General features: G+C 40.1%; 1 protein-coding gene and 1 long non-coding RNA gene across 38 annotated transcripts in view; one reads left to right on the forward strand and one right to left on the reverse strand.

The window, feature by feature from the left end:
* Positions 1 to 13459, reverse strand: part of CASK (calcium/calmodulin dependent serine protein kinase) — a 437686-nt gene extending 424227 nt beyond the window's left edge. For 16 of the 37 annotated variants that reach the window (XM_078364095.1, XM_078364094.1, XM_002762805.6 and 13 more), the window contains exon 1: positions 12903 to 13459. In XM_078364095.1, coding sequence (XP_078220221.1) covers positions 12903 to 12961 — 59 coding nt within the window. In that variant the 5' untranslated portion in view covers positions 12962 to 13459. The remainder of the gene's footprint in view (positions 1 to 12902) is intronic. The other 21 variants (XM_078364093.1, XM_078364080.1, XM_078364091.1 and 18 more) reach the window with 2 other exon arrangements.
* A 283-nt stretch (positions 13460 to 13742) lies between these two features.
* On the forward strand, positions 13743 to 22524 carry LOC144581200 (uncharacterized). Its single transcript, XR_013531755.1, has 3 exons — positions 13743 to 13962; positions 15165 to 15251; positions 17900 to 22524. It is a non-coding gene; the product is annotated as an uncharacterized LOC144581200 (long non-coding RNA).
* Positions 22525 to 23543: the final 1019 nt, after the last annotated feature.

Genomic DNA, 23543 nt, shown 5'->3' on the forward strand with positions numbered 1-23543 from the left:
AAGCTGGGCATAGTAGTGCACGTCTGTAGTCCTGGCTACTCATGAGGCTGAGGCAGGAGAATCACTTGAACCCAGGAGGTGGAGGTTGCAGTGAGCCGAGATTGCGCTATTGCACTCCAGTCTGGGCAACAGAGTGAGACTCCTCAAAAAAAAAAAAAAAAAAAAAAAGAAAGTGTTTCCTTTCAATAAAATTGAAATAATATGTAAGGTAGTTTAAGACTTAAGAATTGTATAATTTTATGTGCCTAAGAATCTCATGAGGTAGATAATATAGCCATTACTATCCTTTTACAAGATGAAGAAACTGAAAAAAAAATCAACCGGTGATATCACACAAATTATTTAAAATTTTTCCTTAAAATCCCTTTTAGAAAAAAGAAAGTAACTTTTAAATTGCATTTTTCAAATTCAACTTACACATATCTTTTTAAGACCATGTTTATGAATGTGTCTTCATGTGAGAAAAATATTGTTCTAGTAAGATCTTCAAAAGTCCATATTCATATTTATGGGCCTAATTCTGAAGCCACCCAGGCAAGGCTAACTAAGAAGCCTGAACTTTAATCAGATGGCAATTTATAGCCCACTCTACCATTACAACAAGTGGGTCATAGATTATGAAAGTGTGGTGATCCAGCAGTATAATAGAAATACTCAGCAATGGGAGAAATATTAATGTAGATAATCCAAAAAGTAGAGTAGCAAGCTTAGAATGCTCCCTCTTCAGTTACCTACACTCTCTGCAATGATGATAATGGATAGATATTTTCATTTGAATACATATTTATGCAGATTACTTTTACATCCATAAGAGCAAAATGTTTTCTGGGGTTTTTTTTTAAAGCACTGCCTACAACATGTACAGTTGGTAAAGGTTTTTTCCATCATTAGCATGCTTTTAAAAATGTTATGCATGTTGATTATATGAGATACATTCTCACTTTAACCTGTGAGTTTAATATTCTAGTAACAGTTCTCTTAAACTTACATGAAATGTAATTAAAGAAAGTCCTCAGTGAAAACAGTTTCTTGCTTGTTTTACAAGTATCTAATTATTCTACAACTGACAAAATTTTCAAAAATTATTTATTAAAAAGATAGTCTCAAATTTGATGCCACACTATACTGCTGGAACAAAAACCCAGTTAAGAAGATATTAAGCCTAAGATGAGGATCGGCAGAGATTCTATATAAATAAAGGCTGATGATTCTGCTTTTGAACTAATAACTCAGAAGTCAGCAAAAATTTCTAACCTAAATAATGCAATATAAATAATACTGTCCAAGGATTTCTGAAACCAACCTAAGCAGTATTTCCATAGAAGTGGTCTAAATAGACAAACCACTCAATTTCAACATGATCATTCTTACACCCGACGATGTAATACAAACTAGTAGATGAAATGCTGTTCTGTGGATTTACGTTATTTAGATTCAATGCCCAATCGTGTCAGACTACAACTTCAGAATCTTTCCACCTCATTTTGCTTACTGTTAAGATGTAGAAATTGCTGTCATAATAAAATTTGGGGAAGTTATATAAAAGAACACAATAATATTCATAAATCCTATATATGAGTGTTTCTGAAATATATATTCTGGGATTTTCCTTTTTTTCAGTCTTGAAATTTCACATTATGATCAATTAACTAATCTGTCAATTGTCCAAATGCAAACATGAGAAGTGTGATACAAAATTCCTTCTTTTAACAATCTTGGGAGCTTTTCACAATACTACAGAATTATAATCTAGAACAGACGCACAAACAAATTATAAAAATCCATAACTCAGTACTATCTTTTCTATGTATGTAAGAGGCAATGACTTTTTTTTAACCTTTTAAAAATTGTACTTTGTGTTCTAGGATACGAATGTAGAAAGTGCAGATTTGTTACTTACATAGGTATACATGATCCATGGTGGTTTGCTGCATCCATCAACCTGTCATCTACTTTAGGTATTTCTCCTAATGCTATCCTTCCCCTTGTCCCCTAACCCCCAACAGGGCCCAGTGTGTGATGTTCCCTTCCCTGTGTCCATATGTTCTCATGGATGAAGCTGGAAAACATTATTCTCAGCAAACTAACACAGGAACAGAAAATCAAACACTGCATGTTCTCACTCGTAAGTGGCAGTTAAACAGTAAGAACATTGAGTTTTAAAAGCATTTTTTTAAGACAGCGTCTTGCTCTGTTGCTTGGCTGGAACAAAAAAACCATCTCACTGGACAGTTTTTTTTGTTCTATTTTTTTTTTTTTTGAGATGGAGTTTCTCTCTTGTTGCTCCAGCTAGAGTACAGTGGCGCGATCTCGGCTCACTGTAACCTCTGCTTTCTGGGTTCAAGCAATTCTCCTGCCTCTGCCTCCCAAGCAGCTGGGATTACAGGCATGTGCCACCATGCCTGGCTAATTTTTGTATTTTTAGTAGAGACGGGGTTTCCCCATGTTAGTCAGGCTGGTCTCGAACTCCTGACCTCAAGTGATCCACCCGCCTCAGCCTCCCAAAGGGTTGGGATTACAGGCATGAGCCACCATGCGAGGCCAAAGCGTGTGGATCACCTGAGGTCAGGAGTTTAAGACCAGCCTAACTAACATGGTGAAACCCTGTGTCTACTAAAAACACAAAAAATTAGCCAGGCATTGTGATGTGTGCCTGTAATCCCAGCTACTCAGGAGGCTGAGGCAGGAGAATCACTTGAACCCGGGAGGCGGAGGTCGTAGTGAGCTGAGATTGCACCATTGCACTCCAGCCTGGGCAACAAGAGTGAAACTCCATCTCCAACACACACACACACACACACACATAACCACTCTTAAATATATATATTTTTAGGCTGGGTGCAGTGTTCACGCCTGTAATCCCAGTGCTTTGGGAGGCTGAAGTGGGAGGATTTCTTGAGGCTAGGAGTTTCAGACCAGCTTGGGCAACACAGTGAGACCCTCTTTCCCTCCCTCTCCCTCCTTCTCTCCTACAAGTAATTTGTGTGTGTGTGTGTGTGTGTGTGTGTGTGTGTGTGTATGATTTAAGAAAGTTATACTTTTCTTAACATATAACTTTATTAAAATTCAGTTTTCCCTACCTGTATTCCTCTACTCCGTTTTATAAATGAGGAAATGGGCCGAAAAAGGTAACGTGAGTTACCCAAGGAGAAGACCAACAAATCATTCATGCCTCACCTCCTCTGTAACAATTTCCCCAACTTCCTTCTCGTACTAGGTGATCACACAGTCACTGGATTTCTCAGTTAGCATACTCACTCACTCAACAACTGCTGACCAAATGTTTTACTATATGTCTGTCGGTTACCAAGTTATGCAGAGGATATGTGCGTGAGTGTGTGAACAAATCATTTGAGCTCTTTGAGGCCAGAGAACTCAAGTGTTTGGGGAATAATAATGACAATAGCAATTAAAATAATAACCTTTAGGCATTTTACATAGATCATGCTATTCAATCCTCACAACAACCTTACAGGGTATATATATACCATTAACCACATTTTACAGATAAAGAAACTAAGGTTCAGAGAGATTAACTACCTTGCCTAGGGCCTCATAGCTAGAAATGAATGCATAAATGAATAATGAATAAAAGTTAGCACCACTAACAATTTTACACACATGGTAGAAAAGAATGTTCATTTCACCATATTATTTATGTAATAGAGCCTGTGTTTAGCACTGAGAATGTGCACATTTGGAAATTGTTGAAACTTACGTACATAACTGCCAAAAGTAATTTGAGTATCTCAGAGATTTCTAGAAATTAAAAATACTTATGCTGCACTTTACAATCCACTAATCCATGCAAATGGTTTGTGAAGCAGCTATCATTCCTTTTATAGATAAGGAGAAAATAGCCACACTGTGCCCAAAGATTACCAAATCAGAAGGGGGCTGCCAAACAAGCCACAGAGCCGCGGCAATCCATACGTTTAGGGGAAATCACATACCAAGGGTAAGAAAAAAGGCCAAGAATCGATGATGTTTTCTAAAAACACAAATTAGAGTCTATGAAGTAGCAGTAGTATAATGGTAATCTGCACACCATGGAATGACGAGAGAGAGACCTCTGTAACTGAATGAATATCACCACCCTTTAATTTAAGAAAACATTAAGGCCAGGCACGGTGGCTCATGTCTGTAATCCCAGCACTTTGGGAGGCTGAGGCAGGCGGATCACGAGGTCAGGAGATCGAGACCATCCTGGCCAACATGGTAAAACCACATCATTACTAAAAATACAAAAAAGGTAGCTGGGTGTGGTGGTGCATGCCTGTAGTCCCAGCTACTCGGGAGGCTGAGGCAGGAGAATTGCTTGAACCCAGGAAGTGGAGATTGCAGTGAGCCGAGATCACGCCACTGCACTATGGCCTGGGTGACAGTTCGAGACTCTGTCTTGAAAAAAAAAAACCATTAAAATCTGCATGTAATTGAATAGTAATATAGTGTACTTCTATCCTAGATCTAAATATACCAAAATACTCTAACTTCAGGATTAGAAGCCTGAAATACAGACTCAACATAGTATATTTTGGATATTATTAAACTACATGAGAGAGAGAACAATTCTCATTCTTACCTGCAAATGATTCAAATACTCAAAACAATGACTACAAAGCAGAAAGGAAAAGAAAAGTGTATTAAAAGAAATCACAAAGATCAAGGAGAAAACAACGTACAACAGCCCAGTAATAAATAGAATACAAGAAGCTGAATGAAACAGCATGCACTTAGATACCAAAAAAACTGGCTTAAGTACAATGAAGCAATCATTTCTTATTGTGAATGGATGTGGACAACCAAAAATAGCCAATGAACAAATTTAGTTAGGAGGTGATGGGAGGAGGAATGTGAAAGGAAAGGGGAGTACTACACTCATCCAATGTGGACAAAAACCCTCGAGGCAAGAAAGAATTCAGTTTCCTATAGTAGAAAGATATAAGACAGTAACAATGGTTTGACAAATGCCAAGAACTTAAAGTAAATGTGAAGTATCTAAAATTTACTTTTGTCATTTCATGAAAGGCTTCCGTTTAATTGACAGTCACACGTAAGCTTGGGAATGAAGAGGACATAATCTAAGGAAAACCAAATGATTTTACCTAAAAGCCTGCCATCAGAAATCTGCAAAACACAATTACAGTGAAAAAGAAATCTACTTTGTTTTTTTCCTAAATATGTTCGTTCTGAGATAGATTTACAGAGAGAGAGTATAAAATTACTAGCATCCACAGAAAAGAAGCCAGATCTAGCTTTTCAGACATATCATGAATTGAATATTAAACATGATGTTCATTTTGATAAGTGCTTTAAATTGTCTCTCTGTTACAGCCACGCCTGTTCTTAGTCCTCAGAGTATATTGGCATTTTACATTATTGATCCTCCTCCCTACTTTTAAACTTTTGTACAGTCCCTTATCCCGACCCTTCTAACTCTATGAGTTACACTCCAAACCACGAGCCCTAGTGCAGTCAACCCCCAAGAACTCGTTCACTCAGTTTTTATTTCCACACAGAAGACTCCCAAATTTTCACTGCCATTCCATACCTCTCACCCAAATTCCAGTTCAGTATTTCCAGCAATGTACAATTACAAATGGCTTGCACTCAATCCAAAGCCAAAGTAACAATCCATATGACAGAATACTGGACAGCAGTTAAAGAGGAGATAGACAGATACATAGACGGCTATGACAAGATCATCAGATATCTACTAATATTAATGAAAAATAAATACTTCAGCATAGTATACAAATGTGATCTCATTTTTAAACAAAAAGCCTCCAGAAAGATGTAGAAGCCACTGAACAATGGTTACCTCTAGAGAATGGGGATATGAATGGTAGGAAAATGGAGATAGACTAACTTCTTATCTTTGTATCATCCATATTATAAAATTTACAGCCAGGCACAGTGGCTCACACCCGTAATCCCAGCACTTTGGGATACCAAGGCAGGTGGATCACCTGAGGTCAGGAGCTCGAGACTAGCCTGGCAAAATCCCGTCTCTAGTACAAATACAAAAATTAGCCAGGCACGGTGGTGCATGCTTGTAGTCCCAGCTAGTCAGGAGGCTGAGGCGGGAGAATCGCTTGAACCTGGGAGGCAGACACTGCAGTGAGCCAAGATTGTGCCACTGCACTCCAGCCTGGAAGACAGAGTGAGACTCCTTCTCAAAAAATAAAATAAAATAAAATAAAATAAAATTTACTATGCATATCATTACTTTTATAATTTACTGTATGAAAACTAGTTAATTAATAAAGAAAAGTAACATAAAATTATTAAATCTCAATGTTGGAAATACACGTTAACTTCAAAATAAACTAGTTTTAAAATAAAATTTTCCCAGGGTAGAAGTCAGAGACTCTATACTGACTTGGGCTCTACAACCAATACCATAGTGGCCCCAGGACAGAAAGAAAGGAAAGCAAGCTCTGTAGCATCTTAAATCCTGTAGCATAAATCCAGAGCCATATTTGGTGGTTCTAGAATCTTCACTGTCAGTTGCCACCACAAAATAAAACCAAAAACGTAAGAACAGCACATCGCATCAGCTTGTCAGCTGTGGTCAGGTACCTGCTCTGCAGCAGTAACTCGGTGTCTTAGATTATTTAAGATATACAGTGCTGGCGAACAGCTAGAAGCTCACAGACTCAGCAGATGCAGCTCACTACATGGTTTTCAGAATCAGAGAGAACAATTTCCATATTTTTATCACAGGATACAGGAATAACTACCCTGTGGAAACTGCTCCACCCCACTCCCAACAAACATCTACCTCTGAAACCTTATTACTTCTGGGTTGGCAAGTTAGGAGTAATTAACTATCCTGTCTGTGCCACTGCACTCCAGTGCCCCGTGTTGGGGCAGGAAAATGGAAGAAAAAACTTGCAGAGTAAAAAGGGTCGAGAAAGTTCCAAAACAAATTATATTTTGGACAGATGGCCAAGAGTCTATATTTCCATTGCTAAACAATACATAGATTTACCAGTTAGTTTGATAACAAATGGTGATGTTTCATTAAAGAGAAAGACAAAAATTAAAAAAAAAGATGAAAGAATGAATAGTATATGGAATCTTTACTGAAGAGGTAAGAAATTTAACCAGAAAGTCAAACAACTAAAATTTGCAGTATAGAAACTCTAAAAATGAAGACATGTGTCTTTAAGAAAACCCAGTGCAGTATTTTCACAACTTGAATTAGCAGCAGAATGCAGCATGAAATGAATAGACCATGAAACCGTGTTGGAATTCGTGTGATCTTGGGTGAATTACTGAACACCCCCTCTGAATTTGTGTTCTCTGTAAAATGGGTACCATAATACATGCAAAATGCCTAACATTAGAGGGATAAATGTCAATTCCCTTTATAAAGTAAGCTTTCAGTTACAAAAGTTTTTCAAACAACCTTATGTCAAAGTTCCTTTAAATGCAATGCTCCTACCACATTTAAAATGTGAAAACATTTACAAAAATGTAATAATTCAAGAATAATCTGAAGAAGCAAGGTATACCTCCTTCTTTAATTGATTGAGTAGAACTAGAGCAAGAATTTTCAACAGAATTACAACAGAAGAATTTTCAGTTTAGAGGAAATATCCAGGAACACAATTTAGGGACATTCGAGATGTAGTTCATCAGGCAAAACCGTTGCAGATGCAAGGAAAAAATGGAGGCAGCTGAACTGCATATGTCAAGTACATAGAAGCATGTTACAGTCATAAAAATTAAGGGACTCCAAAGGAAGTATTTATGAAGACAACTTCAAACAACACGCCCTAAAGCAATCTGTAAAAAGCAGACGTGAAGAGACTCGAGAAGGTTGTACACATGCAGAAAAGCAATGGAGTAGCTCTGTTCCCCCTCCAAATGGTCCCAGAATCAAATTTCGCCATCAGGAATCAATATTGCTTCCCTACTCTCAATGAGGCCTGATAGCTGTAGTATATACACCCTGTGTTCAGTTTTTCCTCTGTAGAAGTACAGCTTAACTCCCAGGGCTTGCATACTTTCTGGGCTACCAACAATTTAGCTGCTGATCATTTCTTTTACCTTGTTACTTGGCTGTCACTGTAATCATGCACTTCTTTCACGATCACTGGTATTTTTGGAATATCTACTCGTTTCTGGAAAATGCTTGGTTCCTTCAGGCAAACACTTGATCTTTTCCTAACATTAAAAACTAGTTCACCAACAATGCCTAGTTAAAATTTCCGGGAAAAATTTTTTCAACAAGATGCGACATTCTCCCTATGGTATAAGAAACCCAAATCACTGCGTGAATCAATACATGTGAAAGCCATACTAATTAGTAAAAATTAGTAAAGCTGAATTTATCTGTATGCTGAATTATATACTTTACATATTATTAATCCAGTATTTACATAAAGACTGCATTAACTCAATTCTCTGGCTAACAGCATTACCGGAATCACAAGTATGTAATTTAAAGCATACCAGCAACTTAACCGTACTCTTTTAATAGAGTGTACGTACAAACACAATCCATACTAAACTGATAAATTTCTTAATATTAAATCAAGCCATTAGAGTGGAAAACCATCATCAACTATTATTGAAGCAATCCTTGTTCTGTGTTATTCCAAACATCAGACAATCGCCATGTTAGCATTAGATGAGTGTCATAAAATCAATGTGGATCTTAAAAGGCCCAAGAAATCCAAGCCAAACACAAGCTAAAACTAAATTCTTACACAATAAGGCTGAGAAACACAAGTGCATAGAAGACAAAATCCACATTTTGGCCATTTAGCTTCAATACCTTCCAAAAAGAGTTTATTCTACTTTGTAAAAATTGCAAGCCTCTGAAAAGCTAGTCCCAAAATATTACATACATAATCTAAGGTTTAAGCCAATGACTCCCCATCATAGCTGCACATGAGAATCACATAGAGAGCTTTAAAAAATGCCAGTGACCACAACCCACTCCCAGAAACTCCAATTTCACTGCTTTCACACAGGACTCTGACATTGATCTTTTTTAAAAGCTCCCCTGATGATTCTAATATGCAGCTAGGTGGAGAACTACTACTTTAAACTAATACAGGCTCTTGAGACAATAATTGCTCTGAGATTGATAAACATGCTTTTTTGCCTTTTAATGAGATTTTATTAAAACTACTCAACTCATTTCACAGCTAATGAAAGGCTGTTAAATTGCAGGCACTGTGTTAATGGAGAAAGATGTGTAAGAAACATTCCCTGCCCTCAAGAAGCTCCTTATTAGTGACCTAGAGAGATCCATAAATAAGTAACTGTAATTAAATATAAGTGCTCTCGAGGTGTAAGCAAATGCCTCACAAAGTTGCATGTCATCCTTGAGCAAGGGTCATGCTGCATCATTCCAATTTTAGTATATGTCCTACCAGAGTAGGAAAATCAGAGCTACAGGTTACTAAATACAGGGCAAACATTCAGCCAACACAAGGTATAAATGGTATAAATGGTATACAGTCTCTTTCACAGACACTGCTGTACCAAGAAAGTAGGCATTTTTCTGTTTTAATTTAGATGAATTGTCTTAAATTTCCTTCATGTAGTATTACTAGTTGTACACTTATAATTGTAAAAGATACAGTATAATGATCATGACATAAAAATTAGTCATTAACCTGTATTTGCATAATGCCTTTCTTTTCCAGTAATTGCTACATTTTATTTGCTAGGACAAGAAGTTTTGGGACTATGATAAGGTTCTATTATTGGAGATTTGTTTCAGACATCTGAAAGATAGTTACATAGAAAATGTTACAGAAACAACAGGCATTCAAAGGAGTTTCTGCAAGATTTTCAAAAATGAGAAACACAGGGAAAAGAGTTTTAATTTTTAAAAAGGGAAATGGCATCCTTCCAATATTTGTAAAGAATCAGGCACATGTTCCCTCAAAGATAGCTTTAACAAGGGTAAAGGCTGCAGCCACTGGAAAGAAAACATATTCCAAATAATGATCTTATATTTCAAAACCTCATTAACTCTGTAAGTTGTCTTTCTCAACCAAGGGAAAAAAAACAGATTGAAAGGTCTAAATTAAATGAGAACTTTCATTTATGCCATCAAGTAAGGTCAAGTACACAGTGGGTAAATGAGTAGGTAGTTGGGTAGGTAGAGGAGTGAGTGGGTGGTCAATTAGTCTTGAAAAGTGAAATCTATTTTAAAGTACCTTAGTAAAAATTTAAACCTATTAAGATCTAGTGGTGAAAAACAATTTGTGATACTAACTTGCTATAAAAGAAAATAAAAATTCCACAGAACTTGGATGGAAATCAATAAAAAGGTTTTCAATGCATGGGAAGATCTTCAAGGCTTTTCTGTTCAAATTCAGAGGTGAACAAATTCTAAGTTAAAAATGTATGCTGTCAAGGTCCCTGCAAGAAAATCTCAAGCTAATTTCAATTTCCATATCAATATATACTAAGACAATTTACCAGAGAAACCTTCAACCTTTACTCAGGTTGAGGAACACTATTATTACATTCTTTAACAATAAGACTAGCTTGAATTCATTATTTCATGTAATGGCATTTTATAATTGACACTGAGCAAGTCAGATTTTGTAGGATATGAATGAGATTTCACAGTTCATAGTAGTTAGATAGCCACAGAGTGCCTATCACCTCAAAATTAGCTTGCTGCCCCTCTTTATGCAGCTCTGAAATAGCCAGAAAAGATGAATTTTCTTCTCCCAGGGGTGTTTACTGAAAATATTCTATCAACTACAAATCAGTGGAATACTGTTAATGTGATGATGACCATTTCTTTTTGATATCCAAAGAGATCACATCATCATCCTTCCCAACTTTAAGGAATCAGAACTAGTTACCAAAACTGATTCAGTGATGGCTATTTTCCATCTTCACAATATAATTAACATTTTAATCTCACATTTTCCAATTATGAATTGCTAGTTTATTTACATCAGCTATAACTAAGATGCAACAAATATTATTCACCCACACATCCAGTCATTTGGAGGCTTTTGGAAAACACCTAATTTACCTTTACTGGGTGCTCTTAAGAATAAGGAAACCAAGGAGATTTTTGAGACATTTTTCTCTCCAAAACTGTCCTATTCACATGTGGGTACTGAGCACCTGAAACGTGGCTGGTCAGACTGGAAAACGGATTTTGAATTTTATTTAATTTTCATTTATTAAAATTTAAATTTAGAAAAAGGTACTTGATTCGGTTATTGGAAAACTTTTATATATACTGGGAACCACTTGGGTATGTGAATCTACTTTTGCAAATGCAGATTTTATGAAACCTAAATACAGATTACGAATTTCTGATGAAAATTCAGCTTAAGTGTCAGAATTGAGATGTGCTGTTAGTGTAAAATACACACTGGGATTTCAAAGACTTAGTATAAAACATGTAAAATATTTCGTTAATATGTTTTCATATTGATTACATGTTGAAATGTTTCAATCTACTGAGTTAAATAAAATATTTTATTAAAATTAGTTATACCTTTTTTATTAAATGTGGCTACTAGAAAATTTTAAATTATAAATGTGGCTCATAATACAGCTTTTGGACAGTGCTATTCCAAAACACTTCCACAACCACTTTAACAGGACACATTTGGATACTTTCCTTTTAACAGTCTGGCTGATCATGTAACAATAGGGCAAGGAGTAACATGTCCTCATATCAATTGTGTCTGAGTAAAGTGTGTAGCAAGCTCTATCCACGATTTCACCATGAGAGGCAACACTGTAATACCTCAATATGGAAAGAAAAAGAAACAAATTAGCACTCAAATTAAAATTGTGTACTGCAGACAACTTAAAAGAGAGAGGGCCAACTGCTCTAAGGTCTTAATTTCATTTCCCAACTGTGGACCTTAAAATAGACAATAAAGCACCGCTTCCAAAAAAAAAAATATTTCAATGGTAGCTCTAGCGATCCTTATTAAGCCACGGAATACACGCTGTGTTAGGAAATCAAGTTCAGATTGCCAGCATTTCCTTCACAAGCAAATTAGCAGGATTGTGCACTTGGAATACTGTTTGACAAGAATGAAAAGGAAACTATTCAAAATAGATTTAAGGAATAGACAATTAGATGAGGAACTGCAGATTTAATTCTCAATCAGCACTGTGATTAATCTGATTCCCTGCTTTTCCCTAGCGTAATTATACAACACAGATGAAAGGATGAGCATTTGGACTGTCAATTCTATATTCTAGACCAGCCTGGTGACTCAAAGCAGACGGTTCTACCATGCTAACCACCATCCCAACAACAGTCTAGGGGAGCCTCGAGCACTGATTGAACAGTCATTGCATAACGAGGCATTAAAAATTCGAATGCCCCCAACTCTTTCCACGTCTGTGTACACCAGGGGGGGATTTGCTGAAACTGAACGCACCCCGTCTTAAACGACCCCTTCCTATCCGGGCACGGGGTGTACACAAAGGCATCTGTCTAATATCCTGCACAATAGACACACACCCCACAACTAAAACCTTGGACTATCTCTCTCTCTCTCCACACAAGCAAAGGAAATGCAAGCTGCTCTTTTCAAAAATGGTCTATGGTACAAGCAAGGTAACAATAACCCTAACTGAAGCAACTATAAAATCGGCTGTGCCACGTCCCTATGCAACCGTCAGATAAAATGCAGGCAGCCGGCTCCACGCCTTACGGGGTGACCAACCTAGGCTCGTTGGCCTCAATGGATCGCTGAGAACCCCAAGGCCCCCGCCAAGCAGGAGCTCCAGGTACACGTCTATAAATACTCCAGGATGAGGAGGACGAGAGGGGAAGAGGGGAGGGCGGGCAGGGGGCAGGCCCCGAGCGGGTGCGGGAAGACCGGGGTATCACTGAAATGCATTTTTCCACACTCCCGCTCCCTCGCGTGGAGACTTACTTGCCGATCACCTCGCACAGCTCGTACACATCCTCGAACAGCACGTCGTCGTCGGCCATGGTCCGGAGGGGATAGCGGCCGCAGCGTGGAGGGCTTCGAAAACGGGGGTGGGGGCGCCCAAGAGCTCAGTGCCCAGCCCCGGGCTCGCCTCCTCCCCTCAGGACCCGCGAGCCCTCGGCGCCGAGGACGCTTGAGTGGGGCCGCGAGGCCCAGAGACTGCGGCGCCTTCCTCTGCGGACTACCGCCCCGGCGCGGGCGGCGGGGCCGGGGCGCGGGAGCAAGGGCGGCCCGGGCCCGGCGCCGCCCGCCCGCCCGCTGCTCCTCGCGCTGCTCGGGCCGCGCTGCCCGGCGTGCGGATCCTCGGGGACCGCGCGGCGTCCCGCTCTCGGCTCGTCAGCCCGAGCGGGCTGCGAGGCCACGACCGCTCCCTCTGTCCGAGACCGGCTCCGTCGCGTCGCGGAGCAGCTCGGACTACAGAGGGTGCCGCGGCAGGACCATGGAGGGAGGATCGTCTCGGAGGGAGGTGGCGGCGGCTGATCGGCGCTGGGGACCAGGAGGCGGTGGCAGAGACGCTCCCTCCTCTTTCTCCTCCTCCCGCAGCCGCCGCCGCCCGCCCAGAAGTGGGAGGGGGCTTCGCGGGACCGGCGCTCTGTGCGGGCGGGAGCCGCGGCTGCCGCCTTCTGCTCCGCCCCTCAGCCTCAGCAGCCGACCGACTCGCCAGCCCCGCACACCCGCCTCGCGCAGACACGCCCTCCTCCCCCGTCGCCAGCGCCGCTTCCAGAACCACAGGCCCCGCCCACACCAGTCCGTCGGGAGGCGGTGTCCCAGGGAAAAGGGAGCGGGCTGAGCGGCGCATGCGCGCGGCGCCGGTCGCGTCACGGCGAAAGGGCGGGCACTGGGATTCTAGAGGGCGCGGAGGGTTTGCGAGTGGGGCGCGCCGGCTGCAGCTGCTGAGGCGGGGCTTGGTTGGGGTCGTCGCCTCCGTGCCTAGCCGCGACCAAGCCGCGAAAGAGGATGGAGACAAAAGGTCCACGGCTGCACGCTCGTTGTCCGGCAAGAGGCACGGAACTCCGGCCGTTACCCCTTCTTTTGTAATCGCAGGGAGCCTTTCCCAGTTTTTTGTCGAGAAAAGAGGCAGGGAAAGGGTGCGAATGAATGAGAAGGCCAAAAGAGGTAGAGAGAGGTTGTCACTGAAGCCGTGCTTGGCAGCGGATGCTTTTAGTGCCACCCTGTCATTCCTTAATGAAGACGAGGGCTGGGGGTAAGGGTAGGTCATCCTATAAAAGGACTAGACAAAAACTGCCTAGGAAGGTGTGCGACAGCAGCACACGGTCATCTATGGAGACAGCTTCTCCCACGTTCTGGCCCAAACTCAGCAAATATCAATCCAGCGCTTACCCTCACTAGAGACAACCTAGAGAGAAACCAGGAAGGCAGGGACAAACTGCGACTTTAATCTCCTTTGTATATTGCCCCCAAACTCCCAACACCTACTCTGCTCTCTATATTGCCTATAAATGTTAGACTTGTCAGGAACAAAATGCAACTAGAGGGAGTGCAGGCACAGGAGCAGCCAGGGAGTGAGGTTCTGGGTGTTGCCGCTGTGCTAGGTTGCATTCAAAATGAAGATTTCTGTTCAACTGAGCATGTGCGGAATGAGCCAACGCCGTGAGACAGGTGTATGCCTCAGTTGAAGACCAATAGTCTTTGTTCCTCCGCACAGCAAAAGTGCCCAATTAGTTCATAAGTCAGTTTCCAGAAATCTTCTGGCAAATTTCTCAGTGAGGTAATTTTTTCAAAAAAATTATTTCTTAATACCAAAGCAGAGGGGGTGTTGTGGAGACTCACAGCCTATTTTCTCTTCAGAAACGTTTCATGCAAACCCTTGACCACTCCCTCAAAAGGCTGAGAGATTTGCTTGCTAAGGATTTGAGTACTAAACCTTTTTTAAAAAAACATGCAGACCAGAGGACAAGCGTAATTGCACGTGGTTTTCCTCCTTTCTTAGAGAGCTTGTGCATTCTCTAGAGAAGGGGGCTTCGGAACTTAAGAAACATTGCCTCCTTTAAGGGTCCAAGAGTTACTCACCACAAGTTGGCATGTTCAGCTCATGCCCTATGAATAAGGTGTCACTCTATTCTGCCCTTAAGTGCCCAGAGACCCTCTCAAGTCACCTTGTCAGCTTCACTTCTTTTCCCCAGCCCAAAACTAAGATACACCAAGCCTTGTCAACTTCATTTTGGGGTTTGTTTTCTTCCAAAGGGACCTATGCTCAGAGGCAGAAAAGGACGATTATAAAGGAAAACAGAAAAGCAAGTGGAGGTGAAAAAAGAAGAGACAATTGTAAAGGTAAGTAACGCTCTGCTCATGGAATCGCAGCTAGTTTGGATCTGGAAAGAGCCTTCGAGGTCAGCTGGTCCAATTCCCTCAATTACAGATGGGAAAATGTGGTGGTTGCTCTCCCAAAAGCCATCCCACCCCTTCCCCCCCGATAGGGTAGCAGCTCTGGGCTTGAGGTGAGATTGTAACCATCTTAGCTGGAGAGGTGGACTCTGATTAAACTAACGCATGCAGCACCCTTCCCACGGCGATAACCCTAATTTAATCAGCTATTGGCATTCCCTGGTCACAGGCTTTGAGTGGTTCGAGGTCTGCCAGTCGGCACAAAGCTCAGGACTTTTTCCTCCTAATCTGAACTTACATCTCCCATTTCGCAGCGTGATATTTGGTCATACAGAAACTCTCTGCTATACACACATCCCTCAGAAGTTTTACCATGTATAATGACTAGAGGTAGATCCTCTCTGCTTCAGGGACTAAAATAACCAAACCTTTTAAATTAATTTTTCTCTGGGTGTCTTCCAAAAATTCAATACTGTTCCAACAAATAAGCCCATGTATTAGTGGGTCAGGTGTCAATAATTTAGTTCTGTTTCATTTCCACAAAGAAAATGTTCAAGTAAGCACATCTATTAGATTGTGTTCAGATGTCAGTAACTGAATATTCAACTAACAGTGGTTTAAACAAATGCAAGGGGGCCGGGTGCTCTTTTCCGTGTAGCAAGGAGCCTGGAGATGTGTGGTTACTAACATTGATCAGCTATTCGACTGTGTCATCAGTGACCTAGGTTTATTTGTTCCACTCTGCCATCCTTGTAATGTTAGCATCTCATTCTCAGTCTTGTCTTATCACGATATGGCTGCCACAATTTCAGACATTAAAGGCAGGAAGCAGGAGGGCAATAAGGACAGGAGAGGCCTTTCTGCTCCCTCTCTCGTTTATTAAGGAAAGAAAATATCTTTTTCCCATCTCATGGGCCAGGACAGAGTCACACACAGCAACACTTACCTGCAAGAGAAGCTGGGGACATGGGTATTTGTCTTCTCTTGCCTCCTCTTGGGAGGTGGACAAGGGAGAAGTAGGGGGAAAATGGGCTTCAGCAGCAGGCTGGAGTGCAGTGGCACGATCTTGGCTCACTGCAACCTCCACCTCCTGGGTTCAAGTGATTCTCCTGCTTCAGCCTCCCGAGTAGCTGAGATTACAGGTGCCCACCACCGTGCCCGGCTAATTTTTGTATTTTTAGTAGAGGCGGGGTTTCACCATGTTGGCCAGGCTGGTCTCAAACTCCTGACCTCAGGTGATCCTCCCTCCTTGGCCTCCCAAAGTGCTGAGCCATCATGTTTGGCTGATTTCTAATACTAGGAAAATTACCAATAAAACAGTTCTACATATTCATCATAATGTAGATATAACTCTAGTATATAACTGATGGGCCTTTAAAAAATTCAGAAACATCTAAAACCCCACAAGGATGAAGTTGCTGCTAAATAAATTTGATTTTCAGATGTCAGTGCAAATTTTAAGTGACTTTGAGGTCTTGGACTTTCTTCACAACTGCATTAGACATTCTCAGGTTGTCGGGCTCCCACATCATTTCATCATGACACAGATATACAAGGGAAACACACACTCCAGAGAAATATTAGCATGAGGGCCACACACAGAGGTCAGTGTGGCACAAGGCTAATTTAGGCAATTTACAGTTCAGCCCTACTCTGTAGTGTGATTGTTTAAGGATATAAATTATTACTGAATTAATGAATAAAATTAAGAATGACACTGTTCTCAACTGGAATAGTTATTGCCTCATGATATAAACAGGATGTTCTAAGCTAAAATGAAAGACAAACCCCCTCTCTCCAGAAGGAGCTACATATATTAGACTTATACTCTGATAATATTTTGCAAATAATTTTATATTTATTCAATGAATGTCTGTTTAGCCATGGGGGCTATAGCTGAAAATGGTCCCTGCCCTCTCTGGACTTCATTCTAAAAAAAACAAGTTGTTGGCAAGCAATTACATTGAAGAGTGATGTTTGTTAGGGTTTGGGAAGTACAGGGAGCAAATATTGAGAGGATTTATGGGTTTGGGGAAGGCCCAATTGAAAAAATGTTTAGACCAAGACTAAAGAAAGTATAGAAATTAATCAGGCGAATGAGTAGGGGCCAGTTGCTTCTCAGTAGAGAAAACAACATTTGTGAAGTCTTGGAGGTGAGCAAGAATATGCTCTTCTAGAAGAACATGCTCTTTTGGAGAAGTAAGTCATGGCTAGATCATAGCCTATAAGAAGAAAGAGACAAGAGGGAGTCAGAGAAATAGGCAGGGGCCAGATACTGAGAGGGATCAATTGCCATTTTAAAGAGTTCACTCACTGAAAGATTGCAGATTTCAGTGGTACTAGAGTCTTATGTGACTGAGTTCCCTGAAAACCCCATGCATGAACAGAATTCTACTTTTAAGTAATTATTCCCTTTGCATTGGGTGCATGTTGTTCTCTCCCTTAGTTACTTTTAAAAATCCAGATACTCCTATAGTAAATATGAAATCCTTTAAATGGTTTCAGCAGACACTGTCGGTGCTCCATTCAAATTCTCTCGGATCCCCTTTACCATATCTGTGTGCCTTGACTTCAGTGTATTTTTGCTTCCAAAGCCCATGCCTGTGACTCCAAAGGACTTTCTGGAAGCTACTGGAATCATTTTGCCCACGTGGAAGTGCCTGGGAGTTTAGGTTTCCCCCATCCGGTGATTGGCTGTTAGCCAAAGTCCCATAGCGCAAGAATATGAAAGAAAGCCTTGATTCGGGAAGAGGGGACAACTCTGAGGGGTTAATTACACTCCAGAGGTCCTCTGTGGGATCAGGCTGAAGCTACCCTTCCCAGGACTTTGCCTGAAATCCGACCGTTGTTTGGTTCCCTTTCCTACTTCTCTCATTAACAACGAAGTTTCTCCTGAAAGCACTTCCTTACTAAATCACTTGCTCATGAATACCCTATCAGGACCAGCTTTTGGGGAATTCATCCTAAGACATTGGTGTTTCTCCAAGAGATAACTGCATCAGAATCACATGGTAGCTTATGAAAAATGTTAAAAATGTTGATGCCTGGGCCCCACCCAAGACATACTGAACCTGAATCTCCTGGAACATGTTGCAGGGATGTGTGTTTTTATGAGCTCCACAAGTACGTCTAGTATACCTAAAAATTAAGAACCACTGTCCAAACACTGGCTGCTGAATAAGCTCTCTGGAAACAAGGATCCAGGGCTGATCTCATCACTAGGTTGGAGAAGACATAAGAAATGCAAAAGAGCACTCCAGGGAGCAGAAGAGGACCTGACTACAAATGTGTTTCCTTCCCCATTTCTTCTGGTGCCAGTCCTGTAAACCTCTGTCTAAAGATTCATTTTGTGTGGTATATATACATACATATGTATGCACACACACAATGGAATATTATTTAGCTATAAAAAATGAAATCAACTATTGCAGCAACATGTATGGAACTGGAAGCCATTGTCTTATGTGAAAAACTCAGAAACAGTCAAATACTGCATGTTCTCACTTATAACTCAGAGCTAAACAATGTGTGCACATGGGCATGGCAGATGGAATAATAGACATTGGAGACTCAGAAGGGTGAGGGGGGTCAGGGATGAGAAATTACTTAATGAATACAATGTACATTGTTCAGGTGATGGTTATGCTAAAAGCCCAGACTTCGCCACTATGCAATGTATCTGTGTAACAAATTGTACTGGTACCATACAAATAAAGATGATTCATTTTGCCCTCCTTTCTTTAATATCAATGAATAAGTCACTAAAAACTTTTGACAGTGGAGACAATATTGCCTTTGGAAATAGCACAGTGTCAGTGTACACTGAACATGTGGTTTAAAAGTCAACAAAAATATATCCAGTCACGGAACCATTTATGATCGTAAATACCCACTGGCCTCCTGGGGACGCAACACTATGCTAAATGCTAACCAGGATTGCATTAGTCAGGATTCTTTGAGTTGCAAGTGACAGAAAACTCAAACAAACTTAAAAATACAAAGAATCTATTGGCTCACATATGCCAGCTTCAAGTGAGGTTTGATCCAGGACTCAAATTATATCGCTGAAGATTCACTTTCTCCCAGTCTCAACATTATGCATTCTGTGGTATTGGCTTTATCATTAGGTGCAACAAGGTAGGTCCCAGAGCTCTCCCTTTGAGGTAGCAAACCAGCTGCCACTGTTTCAGACTTCATCTTTTTATACATCTAGGACAAGAGAAAACGAGTCTTATCCAATAGATCCTGCCCATGTTCTAGGATTCACTCTCTTTCGTCAGCTTGATAGTGGGGCACATGATTATCCCAGAACCAGTCAATGTAGCTGGAGAATGAGAATCACTGAATAACTTAACTAATCAGGGTTAAGTTAAGAAGGGCAGAATGAATGGTGGGAAGGCTCCCTATTCTCCTGGTCATCCAGACACTGGTATTGGCTTTGTCTTAGCACTCTATTTTTTTTCTACATGTTCAGCTAGTCACCACACCCTGTCAATTTTGTCTTTCAAAATTTCATTTAGATCCTCCTTTCTTTTCCCTTTCTTCAGTCCCCACCGCAATACACTTCCCCATCAACCCATACTAAAATGTCCCTTCATTTTACTAACTGGGCTCCTCCCTTCAACTGTTTGTCCTATCCTACTCACCCTGAGGAGGCTCAATTCACGTCCGTGAGAGAGGATTCTCAGCATCTAGAACAATGCCTGATGTGTAGTAATTGATCTACAGGCATTTGTTGAATGTTGAATGATTGAGTGGCTTTATATCCCTTATCACTTCTTGGAATTCTCTTTTATTCATTTTGTTTATGTCCTTTTTTTTTTCCCTTCACCCGAAACTCCCAGAAAGTGTCTGAAGCATAGTGGTACTCCATATATATTTGGTAAAAAAAATAGATGACTATATATTTGTTGAATTAGAGAATTACGCATAGTTAGGAAAAAAAAGAATGAGAAGTCAACAGAAACAAAGTGGTTCAATTCTTGGGGAGAAGACACCTAACAGAAGAAACAAGATTTTCTCAGAAAAGGGGAGAGTCAACAATATTAGGATTGAAAAGGTATCAAAGAAAGCAGGGACAGAAAAGGGGCCATTGGACTTGTTTCTACTAATTGAAAATAGTTCTACTAGCTATCTTTTATGTGGAAAAACAAAATCTCACACATCACTGGAATTTTTCCTTCTGTTTTTAGCTATGAAAGATTTCAAAGGTAAACATGGAAAATTAAATCTCTTCCTTAAATTCTTTTATCTATATTTCTTGGTGCTTTCTTTCCAAGCTGCCACAAAACTGTCACACCACATGGTAAAAACAAGCAATCAGCTACAATATGTTCACTGGGTGACTTATATTGAGCCCAGCCCTGATTAAGTTGCAAAGAGTCATGTAAGTCACCCAACTCCCAATAGAAGAGTATAATTTACTATGCTAAGGGCACTGTGGAAAAGGTCAAGTAATTAATAAGTCACCAATATGAGATACAAGCCTATCAACACTGGAAGGTTTAATCATTTACCCTCCTTGGGGCTTTGGTGAAGCAGATCCTATCTGGGGGTCTTTTCTGGCAGTATAAGTCTGTAAAACTCTCAAGGAGATATTTCCTTCTTAGCATACTTTCTCATAAAACAATACCTTCTTAAAAATGGAGTCGCTCTTCCTGAAAAATCTTTATTCTCACAGAGGTAATCTATAATGTCAGGATCTGCACTAATGAGATGTTTTCCATTTTGGTCAAGAGAAAAAATGCATAGACTGTTTGTGCTAATTTCCAGGTCTGATAGGAACTCTTTACTGATATTTTGCCTTAAGTGTCCTAATTGAATATTTTCCATTCAGGCTTATTTACCCTTGTCATCGCTTTTAAATTGTCTTATAAACGGAGACAATAGCTAAGAAAGTAACCTTTTTAGAGATGATAGCAAAACCAAACTAAGGGGAAACGATAGAGATTCTAATGATCTGTAAAGAAATAACAGAAGAACCATTTATTGGAGGCTTATTATAAATGCCAGATACTATGCAAAGGCATTATACATGTTTCATTCAACCCATATATCAATCTTATGAGATAAATATCACCTTCATTTTAGAGATGAGGAAACTGAGACTTGGAAAGAAGTTGATTAATATATTAAGAATCACACAAGAAAGAGATAGGACCAACATTTGAACCAAATCTGCCAGATCTCAAAGGCTGAATCATTATACATTCTGCCTTTGGCTTTTGTGTATTTCTCTGAGGAAGTAAGTTTTATTTTCACTTTCTTCATATTAAGCCATGTATGCCCCAGGCAAAAGGTACAATGGGTTGAATAACAACAGCAATGACAATAATCATTCCTGTCTATTGAAGTTTTATTTAGTGGCAGGCACTGTGCTAAGTGTTTTTCAAGCATTTGTTTGCTCATTCAATAAAACTTTTTTGAGCCTTTATTATGTACTAGGCACTAAAGGTTCATAATAGTGAGTAAAATCAAGATTCTTGCCCTCTTGGAGCTTATAGCTCAGTGAGAGAGACGGACATGAATCAAATAATCACAAAAATGAAAGTATAATTATTTTGGTAAGAGTGAAAAGACCATTCACTGGGTGAAAGAATAGTCTTTCCAACAAATGATATTGGGCAAACTGGATATCCACATGAAAAAGAATGAAGTTAGATCTAGCCTTACCTTATACCATACTCAAAAATTTATTCAAAATGGATCAAAGAACGAAATGTCAGACCTAAAACTATAAAACTCTTAGAAGGAAACATAGAGGAAAATTTCATGACATTAGATTTGTCAAAAATCTCTTGAATAGGACAGCAAAAGCACAGGCAACAAAAGCAAAAACAGATAAATTGGACTGCATCAAAAGAGTGAAAATTTTGTGCAATCAACAAAGTGAATACCTAACCTACAGAATTGGAAAAAGTATTTGCAAATTACATATCTGATAAGTCGTTAATATCCAGAATATACAAAAAACTACAGCTCAACCACAAAATACCAAATAATCCAATAAAAAATGGGTTGGAATATTTGTTTCTTTAAAGAAGGCATATAAATGGTCAAAATGCTTATGAAAGGGTCGTCAACATTAGAGAAATGCAAATCAAAACCACAGTGAGATATCACCTTATGCTCATTGGATGGCTGTTATCCAAAAAAAGAAAGAAATAGAGAGAGAGAGGAAGGAAAGAAGGAAGGAAGAAAGAAAATAAAATTTAAAAAATGTGGTCAGGATGTGGAGAGATTGAAACCCTTGTGCACTGTTGGTGGGGATGTAAAATGGTGCAACTGTTTATGGTGGATGCCTCAAAAAGTTAAAAATAGAATTACCATATGATCTAGCAGTGCAGTACCATGTCTGGGTATACATCTAAAAGAGCTGAAATCAGGATCTCAAAAAGATATTTGCACATAGACATTCATAGCAGCATTATTCACTATAGCCAAAAAGTGTAAGCAACCCCAAATGGCCATCGACGGAAGAATGGTTAAACAAAATGTGGTATACACATACAATGAAATACTATTCAGCCTTGAAAAGGAAGGAAATTCTGACACATGCTACAACATGGAAGAAACTTGGGGACATTATGCTAAGTGAAAGAGGGCAGTCATAAAAAGGCAAGCGTTATATGATGTCCTTTACATGAGGCATCAAGAGAAGTCAAACTCATAGAAACAGAAAGTAGAATGGTGGTTGACAGAAGCTAGTGGGAGAGAAAAAGGAGAAGTTGTTTAATGAGTATGCAGTTTCAATTTTGCAAAACAAAAAAGTTCTGGAGATTGGTTGAAAATGTGAATATAATTAACATTACTGAACTGTACACTTAAAAATAGTTAAGATGACCAAGTGCACTGGCTCATGCCTGTAATCCTAGCACTTTAAGTGGCTGAGGCAGGAGTTGGAGATCAGCCTGGGCAACCTAGCGAGACCTTGTCTTTACAAAAAGTACAAAATTAGGCTGGTACAGTGGTGTGCACCTGTAATCCTAGCTACTTGGGAGGCTGAGGTGGGAGGATCCGTTCAGCCCAGGAGTTCATGGCTGTGGTGAACCATGATTTTGCCTCTGCGCTCCAGCCTGAGTGGCAGTGCAAGACCCTGTATCAAAAAAAGAAAAAAGAAAAGGTGGTAAATTTTAAATGTGTTTTATTGCAATTAAAAGCTTTTTTTTTTTTTAATTTTTTATTGGATTTTAGGTTTTGGGGTACATGAGCAGAGCATGCAAGACAGTTGCGTAGGTA

Source organism: Callithrix jacchus, chromosome X (assembly GCF_049354715.1).
Source record: "Callithrix jacchus isolate 240 chromosome X, calJac240_pri, whole genome shotgun sequence".
Classification (NCBI taxonomy): Eukaryota; Metazoa; Chordata; class Mammalia; order Primates; family Cebidae; genus Callithrix; species Callithrix jacchus.